Source organism: Poecilia reticulata, linkage group LG12, assembly GCF_000633615.1.
Source record: "Poecilia reticulata strain Guanapo linkage group LG12, Guppy_female_1.0+MT, whole genome shotgun sequence".
In the NCBI taxonomy this organism is placed as follows: Eukaryota; Metazoa; Chordata; class Actinopteri; order Cyprinodontiformes; family Poeciliidae; genus Poecilia; species Poecilia reticulata.
In genome coordinates, this window is record NC_024342.1 from 10488791 (window position 1) to 10503743 (window position 14953).

The 14953-nt window shown below is 35.8% G+C and overlaps 1 protein-coding gene across 5 annotated transcripts in view; it reads left to right on the forward strand.

Annotated features, from left to right (window-relative positions):
• Positions 1 to 14953, forward strand: part of syk (spleen tyrosine kinase) — a 74621-nt gene that overhangs the window by 31183 nt on the left and 28485 nt on the right. For 3 of the 5 annotated variants that reach the window (XM_008423824.2, XM_017307951.1, XM_008423825.2), the window contains 6 exons: positions 6778 to 7211; positions 8455 to 8615; positions 10657 to 10795; positions 13980 to 14061; positions 14162 to 14217; positions 14482 to 14541. In XM_008423824.2, coding sequence (XP_008422046.1) covers positions 6810 to 7211; positions 8455 to 8615; positions 10657 to 10795; positions 13980 to 14061; positions 14162 to 14217; positions 14482 to 14541 — 900 coding nt within the window. In that variant the 5' untranslated portion in view covers positions 6778 to 6809. The remainder of the gene's footprint in view (positions 1 to 6777; positions 7212 to 8454; positions 8616 to 10656; positions 10796 to 13979; positions 14062 to 14161; positions 14218 to 14481; positions 14542 to 14953) is intronic. The other 2 variants (XM_017307952.1, XM_017307953.1) reach the window with 1 other exon arrangement.

Here is a 14953-nt window from a genome sequence, read left to right on the forward strand (position 1 = left end):
TATTATATAATTTCTTCCCTTCAGCCGTCAAACTCCAGAACTCAAGCTGCACCAAATACAGCTTCATCCCATAGATTATTTACACAGTGATATATAACCATATATATCACTTAAATTACCGTATTATTTCTTTATTTCCTGTAGTAAATTTCTTCTGGAGCCTGAGTCCAAATTTTGTACCACAAAGTCTGCTGAATGTTGAGCGTGTATTTTAGATCTGAGGTACTTTTTGCATCTTATTTTTATTTATTCTGGTGCTTCGGAAGTGTGATGTGGTGGTTAAAGTCTTCTTAGCTCTGCTGGGGAAAAGATATTGAGCAGATAAAAAACACAAATGCATGTTCATTGAAATTAAATTACTTTCAATATAAAATAGATTTTTTAGACAAGCATGGGTGAGTTTCAAAATGATCAAATTCAAAATGGTCATGTTCAGAGAAAAATACCCATGTTAATTTGGATGTTTGCATTGATAAATCCAACAACTTCATAGTCTTCACTTTTAAAAGTGTTGATTTACATGCTGAGACAGAAACCCTTGATATGTTGAAAGTTTAGACTGACATAAATGTGAAATTATTTATTTGGGAAACTTCAAGAAGCTTTTTGCTGTTAAATAACGTCATATAGTCAAAGCTTCCTATAGGTTTTTGGGACGTGTTGTTAGGTTTACTGGTTGCTGGAAACAGAAATTATTACAAACAGGAAGTCAAACTTGCCCACAAGATGTATTTCATACTTTAACATAGGTCATAGCGTAGCTAGGTTTTTACATAGGTTTCTTCTGTCTCAAAGGAAAAAGTCACTTTGTTTTGCTTGAATAGTTTTAAAATATGCTCCCTGTCTATTCAATTAAGTTTTTACGGTTATTTTTGCCATAATGATAATAATAGAAATTATCCTTTTAATTCATATAGTGTTTTAATTGCTTTTAAGTATTGTATGCATTATTTAAAAAAAGCATTAAATATAAAATTAATTCTGAACTATTTTACTCCTGGTTGAAGCAAGACCAAGCGCTGAAATTTTCTGATTGTGAAACTCTGATTTTCTGGTTCTTGTACACTGCTAACTTTGACAATGTGGCTCGCAGCATTCTATTGTTTTAGCATTGCTAAGAGTTGAAAAGTTTCAGTGGTTACAATGATTTTAGTCGTAGCCAACAAGTACCTCCATTTGTGCATTTGCGTTTGCATTTGTCATGGTTTATGGAAAGAGTTTTGAAAATTCAAGCTACGCTTGTAGAAGTGTTGATTTGTTTAACTATTGGAGGCAACTATGCTTTTATTCTAGCTCTAGAATTACCTTTAACTTCTTAAAGGTTAAATTCAGTCGTTTAAAAACAAGTATTATTAAACTAATAATACTCTTCAAGTTAGTTTGAAGATTTTTAGGCCATAACACAACATGAGGTCACTACGAGATTTTAAAATCCACCTCAGATTGACTAAATATTGAAATGATGTAAAACTATCATTATCATTTTAATTTGCCAGTATTTCCTTAACAGCTTTAAAAATGTCCTACCTTTCAACTGGACTGAGAGATAGATTAAGACTCTAACAAGCAGACATTTTCTCCATGATCTCAATGTTCTTTTTGTAAATATTAAATTACATTTAAACTTTGTTGATTCTCATGCTCATTCACATACTTTTAGATAAGCGCATGTCAGAGAGAATGCCAGTAGTCATCAGGTAAATCTCCCATTTAATTTGGGCACGTATTAGTAAGTGAATTATATATTTTAACATCCAGTTTGCTGATTGAAAGTGAGATTCTTAAGTCTATTTTGGAAATTTTTAAAATTTTACATTTTTGAGATTAACTTTGTGGGTTGAAGTTTAAGAAAGCCAGTTGTTACCAGAGGACAAATCTTTAAAACAGGGAAAGTTCCTTCCATCAAATATGCCCTTTAAATGAGTTATTCCTTCATTGTTGCATGTTGAAAAGTCAATCAATCAATCAAATTTTATTTGTATAGCACATTTCAGCAGCAAGGCATTTCAAAGTGCTTTACATAATTAAAATAAAAACAACATGTGACATTAAATAAACAGTGAGAAAGAGATTTTTTTTAAAAACATTTAAACATTAAAACCCGCACCCCTTGAGTACTTCAGTTAAATGCCGTTTAACTGGGATTCTAACCCTCAGGGACTTTAGTCAAAAACACAGTTTGACAAGGACTCCAACCCTCTAGGTTTTTAGTTGAAACTCCGTCAACTGGGACTCTAAACCCCCTGGAACTTTAGTTAAACGTTGTTTAACTAGGACGTTTTCCGGGGGGCTTTACATCATTAAAACGTAGAAAAGAAATAAAAAGAAATTAAAAACATTAAAGACATAAAAACATGGAAGACATCAAAACCCGCACTCTAACCCTAATTTAGCCATAAGCAACTCTAAACAGGTGGGTTTTAAGTTGAGATTTAAAGGCACTCAGTGTTTCAGCTGTTTTACAGTTTTCTGGAAGTTTGTTCCAAATTTGTGGTRCATAGAAACTGAATGCTGCTTCTCCTTGTTTGGTTCTGGTTCTGGGGATGCAGAGCAGAACCAGAAGATCTGAGGGGTCTAGACGGCTGGTACAGTAATAACAGATCTTTAAGATATTGTGGTGCTAAACCGTTCAGTGATTTATAAGTCAATGGTCCTTTTATGTTGCACAATGTCTGGGCTATTTCAAATATGTGTTGGTCTACATGACAGAACTGAAGACCTATTCATTTTGTGATATTCCCCCCAGGCTAATATAGATGATAATATTGATGCTTTTAAAACAAAAAAATACTTTTTAAAGTGCTCCTTATGTAGCTTTTATATGATGTCTACCCCTGGTTTGTCAAATGGATTTTTAAAAATCCATTGTAAGATATATTTTAATCTAATTGAATAGTTACATTTACAGACGTTTTGAAGTTCCAAGCCTCCTAGACATTAGTAAAGTAAAGTGTAAATATCCATAAAATGTTGATATGATGGAATCAAAGCTTTTGAAGCAGTTCTGTGGTGGTTTAACTCGAGAAGATACAGTTTATGACAGAGAGAACTATCATTTTAATTGCAGGCACTCTTTCCAGAAAGGGAGATTTCTCTACCATGTGGGGTCTTTTTCTATTAATATGAGTATTGGAGAAATACTTTTAGTTGCAGCTGCCAGCTCCTGAATCACTGGTAGGACATTGCCTGACAGGGGCAGACATTGCTTGTATGTTTAGACATGAGTTTATTAAAGTTTGTAATTCTTTGCACACTCTACAAAATGTTTTTGGCTGTAGTTAATTTTATGGACTTATTTACATTAATCTCACTTAATTCAGTTGGTTTAGTGATGACAATTGAGCACAAAAATGTAAACTAACTTAACAATTACAAATCTAGCTACTTGAAGGAACGTTTTGCTTTGACTTTATTTGAAACAATTGAGTTCAATGCCAGTTTTGTATCCTACATCTGACCAATCAACATCCAACTCAATATATTATCACCCAAACCAATTCACTAAGTTTATCCAACTCAATTTACTGTTTTATAACTTAATTCATTAAGTGTGTTTAACATGACAAACTTAAGTCACTCTTACTCAAATAATTTATTTCTGTCTAATAAATAATTCAGATTTCTTTTGTTAAATTCTACAGAGAATCTACTCAAATTTTGAAGTTGTTCCAAACTAAAAAACTAAAATATCCACAATTACATTTTCACTCACATTGTACTTAAAGTACAACTAAAGCTTTAAATGCATGTTTTAACATGTTATTCTGGTTTTTCAAAGATCCTGCATACTGAAAAAAGAAAATGGTGTATATAGTGTTTGACTTAAGGGCTGCACAGTGGTGCAGTTGGTAGCACTGTTGCCTTGCAGCAAGAAGGTTCTGGGTTCGATTCCCAGCCTGGGATCTTTCTGCATGTAAGTTTGCATGATGGGTTCTCTCCAGGTACTCCGGTTTCCTCCCACAGTCCAAAAACATGACTATCAGGTTAATTGGTCTCTCCAAATTATCCCTAGGTGTGAGTGTGTGTGTGCATGGTGTTCTGCCTCTGTGTTGCCCTGCGACAGACTGGCAACCTGTCCAGGGTGTACCCCTACTAAGAGGGGGAAGACATGCAGCAAGGGCCATCAGGTTGGAATCAAACCTGTGATGACCATGTAGAGGACAAAGACCACTGCACCACCACAGCGGGTATAGGTTCTGTGCCTGGTGGAACTTGTGTCATGGCATCAGATGGAAGATACGAACATAATTGTTTCAAATGCACTTTTTAGAGCACTCTCAAAAGTGTATTTGAAACAATCAATATTGCTTTCGTATCCAACATATGATGTCATGGTGCAAGCTTCATCAGGAACAGATCTTGTACCAACCAGGTGCTGTGAGTTGTGCAGGGGTTAAGCACAACTCACATAGGAACACCTTAGTTCTTGACATAGCCGTTGTAAGTTCGTTTCCTACCAGATTACCTTAGCTGCTCGTCTTCCCTCTCTGTCATTACCCACTTTTCTGTCTAACTACTCTGAAATAAAAAAGCAATCATTTATTAGTTTCCTTCTTTATTTGAAATAGACTAAATGATTTGAGTAAGACTTACTTAAATTTGTCATTTTAAACACACTTAATGAATTCAGTAAAGAAAAAAAATTACATTGAGTTGGATGAACTTAATGAATTGAGTTAGCTGATTGTAATATATTGAGTTAGATATATATAACTTAAGTTGGTTAAACTTGATAAATTAAGTTGAATAAACTTAATTGAGTTGCTTGTTACCAATTGAAACAATTAAATTAAGTTTGTTCAACACATTTTTTTTTACAGTGCATGCAGTTCTGACATACACTGCAATTTCAAAAACCTGATGAAAAATCTTGACATGTCATAGAGCAAGTATGATGGAAGATGTCAGATTGTAATTTTTTCTGGCACAGCTGAATCATATCAGAAATATCACACTGAAATATTGGTCCAAGCCTAAAAGAAGTGAAACTTTCAGGTCTCATGGAGTCAAACTTTGAAAAAGGGGGAAAGAGGATGAGGAAAATCAGACAGCTATTGTGGCAAAAAAAGGATAATAGGAGATCAGTTGAACCAGTAACAGATACGGTACTGGTTCATGACCATCATTTCACTACAACATGGTGGACCCAAGTTGTAGTGAAATTCTGCTTTTAATGAAGATAAACACAAAATCCAGGTAGCACAGGTGAGCAGTAAGGCTAGGAGCTCAGACACTGGTAGCAAATACACTAGACTGGACCGTGACAAAGTTCCAGTCTAGTGTAGATCATGGTAGATCTGACCATGAGAAAGGGACACTGGTGAGGTTAAATACACATTGAGTAATCAGGGAACACAAGGCACAGCTGGAAACAATCAAGGACAAGATGTGACAACGCAGACACTCAATTAACACAAAAAAAACAAATCCTCACAATTTGCTTAATATTGAGCGAATGCTCAATATGTTTGAATAAAACATACCTTACAAAACATCCCATGAAATTCACATGTGAAAGTCACATGTGAAACCCATGTACCACATGAAAACTTCATGTGGTCCACACAAATGTTCACGTATGAATGACATGTGAATGATGTGAATCACATGTACGTTTCATTTTAAAAACCCATGTGATTCTCATGTTATCACATGGTCTTACATATTTCCATATGTGTATCACATATATGAAATATATGCGATACGTCAATGTGCATCACAGGGGATACACATGTGCTACACATGCTCTCATGTGTACCACGTTTCTTAAAGCATTTGTACAACATGATACAAATGTGAAAATGTGATGCACATATAGGACATGTGCATCACATATTGTCTCACATATTAAAACATTTGAGACAGTAAAATATGATATATATGGGAAAAATGCATCACATGATGTGATACATAAAATATGTGATACCCATGTGTAAGGGATAGCTGATCTTTTTTTTTAAAATTGGAAGCAAACTAACATTTCAAAACTATATTTTTATGGAAGTCAAATCATGGTCTTTTGATTCTTACGGAGATACTGCTAAAGCCAAAACCTCAGTCTGCTTCACATTTTCACAGTGAAGCTGAAAATTGAATATTGAGTTTGAGCATGTGAGGATTTGAGTTTTCTGTGTTTATTTTTAGTTTCCTTGTCTAGTGAGTCTCCGTGTTGTCCTGTCTTCCCCCTTGATTGTTCCTCTGCTGTGTCTCGTTCCCTGTGATTACCTCCTGTCCACCTGTTGTCTCTGTGTTTGTCAGATCCTTGTTGTGCCTACCCTGTCGCAAGTTGTATGTATGAGTCACAGTTGTACTGGCTAGTCCTGAGTTGGCGTTGGCTCTCGTTTTTCAGTTCTGTGTTCAGTTGCTACCGGTGCTGAGCTTTAGCATTCTGCTCTGCCGTGCTGCCTGCTTCCTGGACTGTTTTTGAGCTATTTCTCATCATTGAAACCACCATTTTTCATCCACAACCTTGGTCATCTGCGTTCTGCCTCACCTCCATCACACCACTTCATGACAGAGCATTTGTGTCTTGTGAATTTCATGCTCTTTTTTGAGACACATTCTAGAGTTGTGCATTTTAAATGATGAAAATATATTTAGCAATTTACTAAGTGTGTCTTTAAGACTATCACTGCTCATTGTTATATTATTTTTATCATCATTATTGTCGTTATTATCTCTTGTCTGAAATTTTGTGTGCTATGCTAGGACTCTCTGTTTGGGGATAAATTATATATTATTTTCTTATTATCTATTATTATTTTATCTTTGTGACAGAACTTTCAAAAGGAAGCTGCCAAGAAGTCAAGATGGCTGACAATGTGTATGCATTGCCATTCTTCTATGGCAACATAACCAGAGAGGAGGCAGAAGTCTATCTGAGACAGGCAGGAATGAACAACGGCTTGTACTTACTACGGCAAAGTCGAAACTATCTTGGAGGCTTTGCATTGTCTGTTTCTAATTCAGGTCGCTTCTACCACTACACAATTGAAAGACAACCCAATGAAATGTACGCTATTGCTGGTGGTAAGAGTCACAGGTGCCCAACAGATGTGATAGACTATCATTCTCAAGAGATGGATGGTCTTGTATGTCTGTTAAAGAAGCCCTGCAACAGACCCAAAAATATGCAGCCAAAGGTTGGTCCTTTCGAGGACTTAAAGGAAAGACTGATCCGGGAATATGTGAAGCAGACTTGGAACCTGCAGGTCAGTTTGAGCTGGATAGTAAAATTGTCTTTATTTTTATGTAGAACCACCATGTTGTAGCGCAGTAATTACTTACTTGTGACATATTTTTTGTTCCATATTTTCAATATAAATTTATGGTTAATAATTAACATTTGGGTTTCTTAACAACTCTGAAACTTACAGTTTTTATTAACAAGAAAAATGAAATGACCAGAAAAGAACCCAGTCTGCATTGCTTTCCCTGGAGGTCACAGGGGCATTTAGAGTGGTTTTATTCTTATTGTTACAATTTTTGTTTCTTTTTTTGTGTTATACGTTTTTGAGGTGTTCAGCCCAACAATGTAACATTTAGAATTGTTGATTAAGTGTTCATAACAAAAACCAATAGATTTACTTTCACAAGTGGAAAATTAATGCTTTGGTCACTGAAACCTGGTGTTGGTAACAGGTCCTTTGAAAAGCAATTTTTGTGGATGATTTTTTTGAAAATAATGAAACCTTATCAGCGCCACTAACTCTATAAATACTTTATTATTTCTGAATTAGACTAGTGGTGACTATAGGTGCTTTCAGACCAGCCCTGTCTAGTCCGCTTTAATTGAACTCCAGTCCATTTACATAGAAAGTCATTTGGGGTGGTGTGAATGCGCAATCAAACTTTAATAACTCAGAAATAGTTCAAATAATTTGGATCCATTTTTTATTTCCTTTTTACGGAAAGTTTCAGTTTACATTATAGGTTTGTGGTGCATTTGTATCCTAAAGAGAAAGATATAAAACATTAACAAGATATTAATGTACATGGAAAAACCTTTCGAAAATTTTCTATTATAGCAGAAAGTGCAGCATGAACTGAACAGTACATGATTGAGAGAGAATGGAAAACTTACTGCGAGGGAACGCAAAAGAAAGAAAAATACTCCTGTCCCCTAGGGGGCTCCATAGCTTCTGTCTTCCATGGAGTTTTTTTTTTTTTTTTTTTTGTCGTTTCCATCAGTAATTCTTGATTCAGTGCCCTGAACAAAGGGAAACAGGTTTTTCAACTAGTTTGGATCATTTGACACAGTGCACTGTGAAAGAGAACCACACCAGCTGAAAATCTAACAAATGTCGCATATTTGGTCCCCACTAGAACTGAGTTTACCAACTATCAGGTGTGAAAACACCCTTAGGGTGAGGCATGAGACTTGACAACTCATTCCTGGTTATATCTTCTCCTTATTTTAACTTTGAGCTTGAAATAAGTCTTGTATGCACATAGGGTCCAGCCCTTGAGCAGGCTATCATCAGTCAGAGGCCTCAGCTGGAGAAACTCATTGCCACCACTGCTCATGAAAAAATGCCCTGGTTCCATGGAACAATAACGCGAGAGAACTCTGAGCCCAGGCTTCAGAATGGTTCCCGAACAAATGGAAAATTCTTGTAAGTATTTGAAAACGTACTCAAGAATATGTTTATAGAGAATCTGCAGAAATATAGTTATTAATAAAATCAACACTTCAATATTTTTGAAAGTATATTCAAATCATTTTTACTTGACAACTTTTTTGCTTAAAATTTGTTCTTTTTGATTCAGGTCACAATCAGTCTAGTCAAAACGATATTTACTCCCGTTCATTAAAAAATTGAATGAATAAGTTCCAATTATTCTAATTTCTTAGTATCACTACTTCATGTAGTGATACTATAGGTCTTATTTTGAATTTTGACATTGGAGAAGTTGGCAAAAAAAGTAGTATAAAAAAAGTCATGTACCACTCTGTCGTCATATCTGTTAGTAGTTTTAAATGTATCTAATTTATGTGTGATATTAACTTTTATTTATGTTTAAGCTTTGAAATTTAAGCGGAGGGTGTCAGTGCATGTGTTTTAGCTCAAACTTTAAGAGGCAGAAGTGGTCTAGGCAGTTCCACCTCTTCTCAATCGCCTTTCTCTCTCTTGCTGGGAAAAATACACACACACACACACACACACACACACACACACACACACACACACACACACACACACACACACACACACACATTCTCTCTCTCTCTGTGGTTTCCGCTTTGACAGTTTGCAAAGGACTTCCTGAAGTAGCCATGTAAAAAGAAGTCTGAGAACAGGGTAAAGTGTGACTGCCCCTTTTTTCGTGAAACATCTTACAGGAAGTGGCCTTTTTCCTCTGAAAGATGGCCTCAACTGCATGACATGTTTTATTTTAGAAAGCCATTGCAGTTCTTCTGTGTCTATGGCAAGTATATTTATTGTTATTTTGAAAATATAACTTTAAATATACTTCAAGAAGTAGCTTGTTACATAAATTTAGCAACATAAATTACAGTTACGTATGTTACACAACAAAATTACATAATGGTCTGTCTTTCCTGTGCACTTTAAATGTAATTTTGGGAACACTACTTTTCTCAGAACAACACTGGACATTTACTTGAGTTACTGTGTAGTTCCTGGTTTCCATTTATGTTATGATGTCTTAGCTGGTTCCTTTTGGCTTCCAGAGCTATGAAATTAGCATTACCAAGTCACAGCTGACACTTTTCACAGTTCACATGCTGTGTGGTAACAGGTGTGGTTAAATACTGTTAAAATTAAAGTAAAAAAATGTACAAAATGAAGGATTTGTACTGAACTTTTTAACAAATTCGAATAGTAATCCAAATAAATTACTGAAATTGACTATTTTGATTCAGTTAATAGTCAATACTACTGGATACACTGCATGTAATTACTAATAAATTAGTTCAAAAGGAAATGTAAATAGTAAGGTACTCTGACTATTGTCCAGTTTTTAAAGGAACATTATTCTGAGACATTAGTTTAGAACAGAGTGGCTCAAGTCCAGTCCTCCTGAGCTGCCATCCTGTAACTTTCAAACGCTTCCAAACGGCTCGTTCAGTGAGGAAATTCAATCATTTGATTCCAGTCTGTTGGAGTAAGGATGCATCTAGACCAGAGGCGTCCAAAGTCGGTCCTCGAGGACCGACATGTTTTAGTTCTCTCCCTGGTGGTAGTAGCAACCTCTTCAGCAAGTCAATGTTCTCCTTAGCCCTTCTAATGAGCCATCATTTGATGCAGGGAGAGAACTAAAACACGCAGGACGTCGGTCCCCGAGGACCGACTTTGGACACCACTGACCTAGACGTTGCAGGACGGTAGCTCTGTACTTGAGCACCCCTGATTTTAAATCATAAAACTTAATCTAAATGCAATATGTTTGTTGCAAAATATTACAGTTTTTTGGATTATTATTTATTGTTTGATATTAAACTGTATAGTTTTTACCTTGTATTTAGCAGGACATTAAGTTCCTAATTTTAACAAATAAAGTCCCTGTGGTTCATAAATTTATCATTTCTTTTATCTTCCTATAACAAAATAGATTCAACCTGACAAAATGACAATAGCATACAAATGTTTAATGCTACATTATCTCCTTTGTTTCTTCTGCTTACATGTGTAGAATTCGACAGAGAGATCAAAATGGATCATATGCTTTATGTTTACTGCATGAAGGCCAAGTGATGCATTATCGCATTGACAGAGACGGCACCGGAAAGCTCTCCATCCCTGATGGAAAGAAATTTGACACCTTGTGGCAGGTTACTAATTTCTTTTTTTACATTGATTCTGTGTTACTTAGATTCTATTAAATTGTACATATCATTATGATGGGTAGCATAATTAGCTTAGTAGATAATGTAGCTTTGTGACATATTAATTCTTACAGTCCAAGAACGTAAAGACTTTTCTAGAGCTAAAACTATTTAGAATCACATAAATTGTTTCTCTGGCATTTGTTGTTTTAATTAATGATAAATAGTTAACTTTAACCTATAAGGACCCATGATGACACCGGTGTCACCGCCCCTTTGTACACTGAGAAAAGTTTATTTTTAAAGTTGAATGCTGAGTTTTATCTCATAAAGTCCTCAAGTGACATCTACTGAACATCCTGATTCAGTCATGTGACTAGGGATTCTGGGTAATGAAGGTACCATTTTCAAAGTGTCAGTGCACCTGGGCAGCTAACGTGACCAGGAGGCTGATTTGGGAAACTTTGTTTTCTCTTAATAAAGGTGAGTTTCCACTGGTTCAGCAATTCTAATCTTCAGATAAGACATATTTACTCACATATGAAATGGTTTGACAGCATTTCTAAAACTATTTGATACAGAATAGATCTATCAAATATTGCTGTTACATCTGTGTCACATTGGGCATTAAACTCCACATTGCAAAACAAAACAAAAAAAAAATCCTTGTGACGTGTGTCACAATAAGATGATTACGTACTAATCATCTGCTTAGTCAATTTAGCTCATTCAGTTATTTTAGATTAATATAGTCTCTAGCTTTCATTTTAAGTCATATTTCAAAAAATGTAAGCATGAAAACTTGAAATCACTCAAATATTTGATGAAACTTTTCAATAGCTTTAGTCAAGTCATTTTCTCCATTTACCCACCATTTTATTGTCTTTTGCTTTGTTGTAAAATGCAACAATATTAACAATATGGTGTTCAAGAGGCATTAGAGGTCATCACTGGACAGGACCATGAGCTTGAGAGATGTGAAAGTTGCTGAGATGTACATCCCAAATATCAAAACTATGTCCCCAACAAAAAAATTGGTGAATGAGGAACAAAGGGGTCTAGCAATTCATATGTGATTCCAGAGATTTAGATACAGAACCCAATCGGGCCAAATCAACCATGGGAAGCAAAAGCCAACCATCAAAGGACAACATTTCTCTTGGAGAAATACAATTTTTAAAACTTAAGGATGCACATAGAAAAGACCACACCTCAAATCTCCTGATGAGATCCTATTCCAATTGGGTATTTAAAAAAATTTAACTCACAATAAATGTGCAGTTTATCAAATTTATAGTGTACAAAAATCTAACACTTTTAATACCACAGTTATACAAATACAGGTACTGTTTGGCGTCTACATGCATATGGTGGGTTTTTGCCAAACGTCAGGAGATGTAGAATATTGCAAAATGATGGAAATTGCAAGAATGGAAGATAACACTTCACAAATTAGATTTCAGGTCTTACCAGTATCCCTACATTTCATTGACAGTTTAGATTTGTTAAATAAACAAGTTAAGGATAAGTATTGCACAATCTATTGGACAGCCCATAGGTTGATATTATTGACAGACATTGGGCTTATCCAATGAAATCCCTCGGTTCTCCTTGGTCCGCCCCTCCCCTCTAACGTTATAAATAGAGCCATTTCAGCTAACGATTAGCAGCTAACCGGAGTCCGAGAAAAGGGAGAGAATACGAGATGGGACGGGTCAGAAAAACTACAACAAAAGCTAAAAAAGCGCATAAGCCCATTCAGAAAAATTTCTCAAACTATCCGATATGTTTACCACACAAACTTTGACTGCTGGAGCAGATTAGGTAGCGGAGAAGGAGGGAGAATTAGCGATTCAGGGGCTTTATTATCGTCGGAGGAGGATGATTATGAGAGAGACCAGGGACAGATTGAGGAAGGGTTCACATTAGCTGCTGCTGCCCGGTAAAAAGGAGTGAAAATGTTAATAAAGAAAAAGTTTCATGCAGGCCGGAGGGCAGGTGTGTGTGCGTGTGTGTGTGTGTCTACCGGGAACACTAAGTTCCTGGTAGTCAGAAAAACTTTGGAATAGAACAGGAATAATGACGGCCCGTGGAATTAATAATGAACAAATTGCAGGGAGTTTCTAACTTTAAAAAGGGTCAGAGACAGGTTCTGGTTGGATGAGCAAAGATACACCTTATTTGAATAAATTAAATACAAGAATATAAAACTTTCTACTCAAAATAACAAATTAGATTTGCTCTTGCAATTCTCCAAAGACGTCTTTGCTTTTTGTTTGTTGTTTCCATCTTTTGTCTTTTTTCCTTTTCTCAGGTAAATTCATGTGTTGTTTGTGCTCTGAGGTTTCTGATGTTGTGTGATGAGCTTTTCTGGTGACAGTCTGCATCTGTCTTGAATAAATGCTGATTATTGTGACGCTGTCATCTCTGTGTGATCTCAGTCTTTGCGCACAACATTTTCTGAATCTGGGCATAGAGAGGATATAACAAGTCAAAAGGTTTTTAAAGTTCTAGAAGTTCTAGAATCCTCTCTTAAAAGCATCTTGATAGAAACCAAACTGTTTATAGATTTATATCAAGGGAGAATACTTACAAACATCTGCAATTTTCTCAGCTTTAATTTAAGCCATGTTTATAGAAATCGTGTAAGAAATAAAGGCGCTGCGATCATTTTTGTGATTCCTGCTCATCCCGCACTAAACCAGGCGGTCCATTAAACCGCCTGGTTTAGTGGACTGAATTGGGACATATATGTCCCAATTCAGATCTGTGCCAGGGGTGGTGCTATTTAAAAAAAACAAACTTCAGATAGAGCTACATATGATCCATTTGATATGATATGTAACTCCCGTAATTTTCCTAAAAGTGGAAATGGGTCTAGAGTTAAAATTATTTAGAATCACATAAACTGCCATTTGTTGTTTTAATTAATGGTACATAGTTAACTTTAATTAATGCTATAATTTATGTTAAATTATTTTATTTTTATTGCTTTAGTTATTGTCTTGGACTTGGGTAATGATAGTTCAAACTTACATTTTTTTCAAGATATGGTAAAAATAGTAAAAACTATTTTTATGATGCTACTATGTGGTTATTATTTATATTCATTCTTTCTTTTAAGACTGTGCTGTCTTAGTGTTTATTTTCAGTTATAAAACATTGTAAACAATTTCTCTTCATATGACAGTTGGTGGAGCATTACTCCTACAAACCAGATGGCTTGTTACGAGTACTCACAGAGCCATGTCCAAGACCTGACGGTGAAACTGGTAAAGACAGACACAACTGGTCAAAATTTGTCAACATTAGTCTTACCAAATCCCAGTCTAACCCAAATTGATCCTCATGTTTCAAATTTCTTGTTCACAGTGCTAATAGGACGACCATTACCTCCACTGAACCATCCTGGATTAGGTTCTGCCATTGTAAGTTATTGGATAAGCACATTTGATACAATTGCCTTTATCCTTTCCAGAAAGGATAAAAGAAAATCCACATTCTTCCAGGTCTCATAACTTGTTTTAAGTTTTTATCACCTTAAAGTAGGTTTAGTAAATAAACTGTTTTAAGAGTTTGGCTCGTCAGTAATCATCAACACTCAGGAGTGATCACAAGTTCTTTGACTTGAATGACCATGAAAAGACCACAGTATCTTTTACAAAAACTTTTTTGACATTTTTCATTCCTAGCAAAATGCAGCAGATGGTCTTCGCTCCATGCTTGGTCAGCTCAACATATCTGGAAAAAGGGTAAATACATTTCACAAACTTAATAGTTACTTCAACAAGCATCAGTGCTCTTACTGCCATCTTACATTTCGAGATGTCTGCCTTGGTCTGATTGATAGATGTAACTGAAAATTTTTGCCAAAAAAATATTCCTGTATGTGAAATGGCCTTTGTATGTTCACCCATGAAGAGGTTACCATTAGGATATAGTAAAGATCCATCCATCCATTTTCTTGCACCCTTTTTCCCTCAGTGGGGTCGGGAGGGTTGCTGGTGTCTATCTCCAGCCAACGTTTCGGGCGAGAGGCGGGGTCACCCTGGACAGGTCGCCAGTCTGTCACAGGGCAACACAGAGACACACAGGACACACAACCATGCACACACACACTCACACCTAGGGGCAATTTGGAGAGGCCAATTAACCTGACAGTCA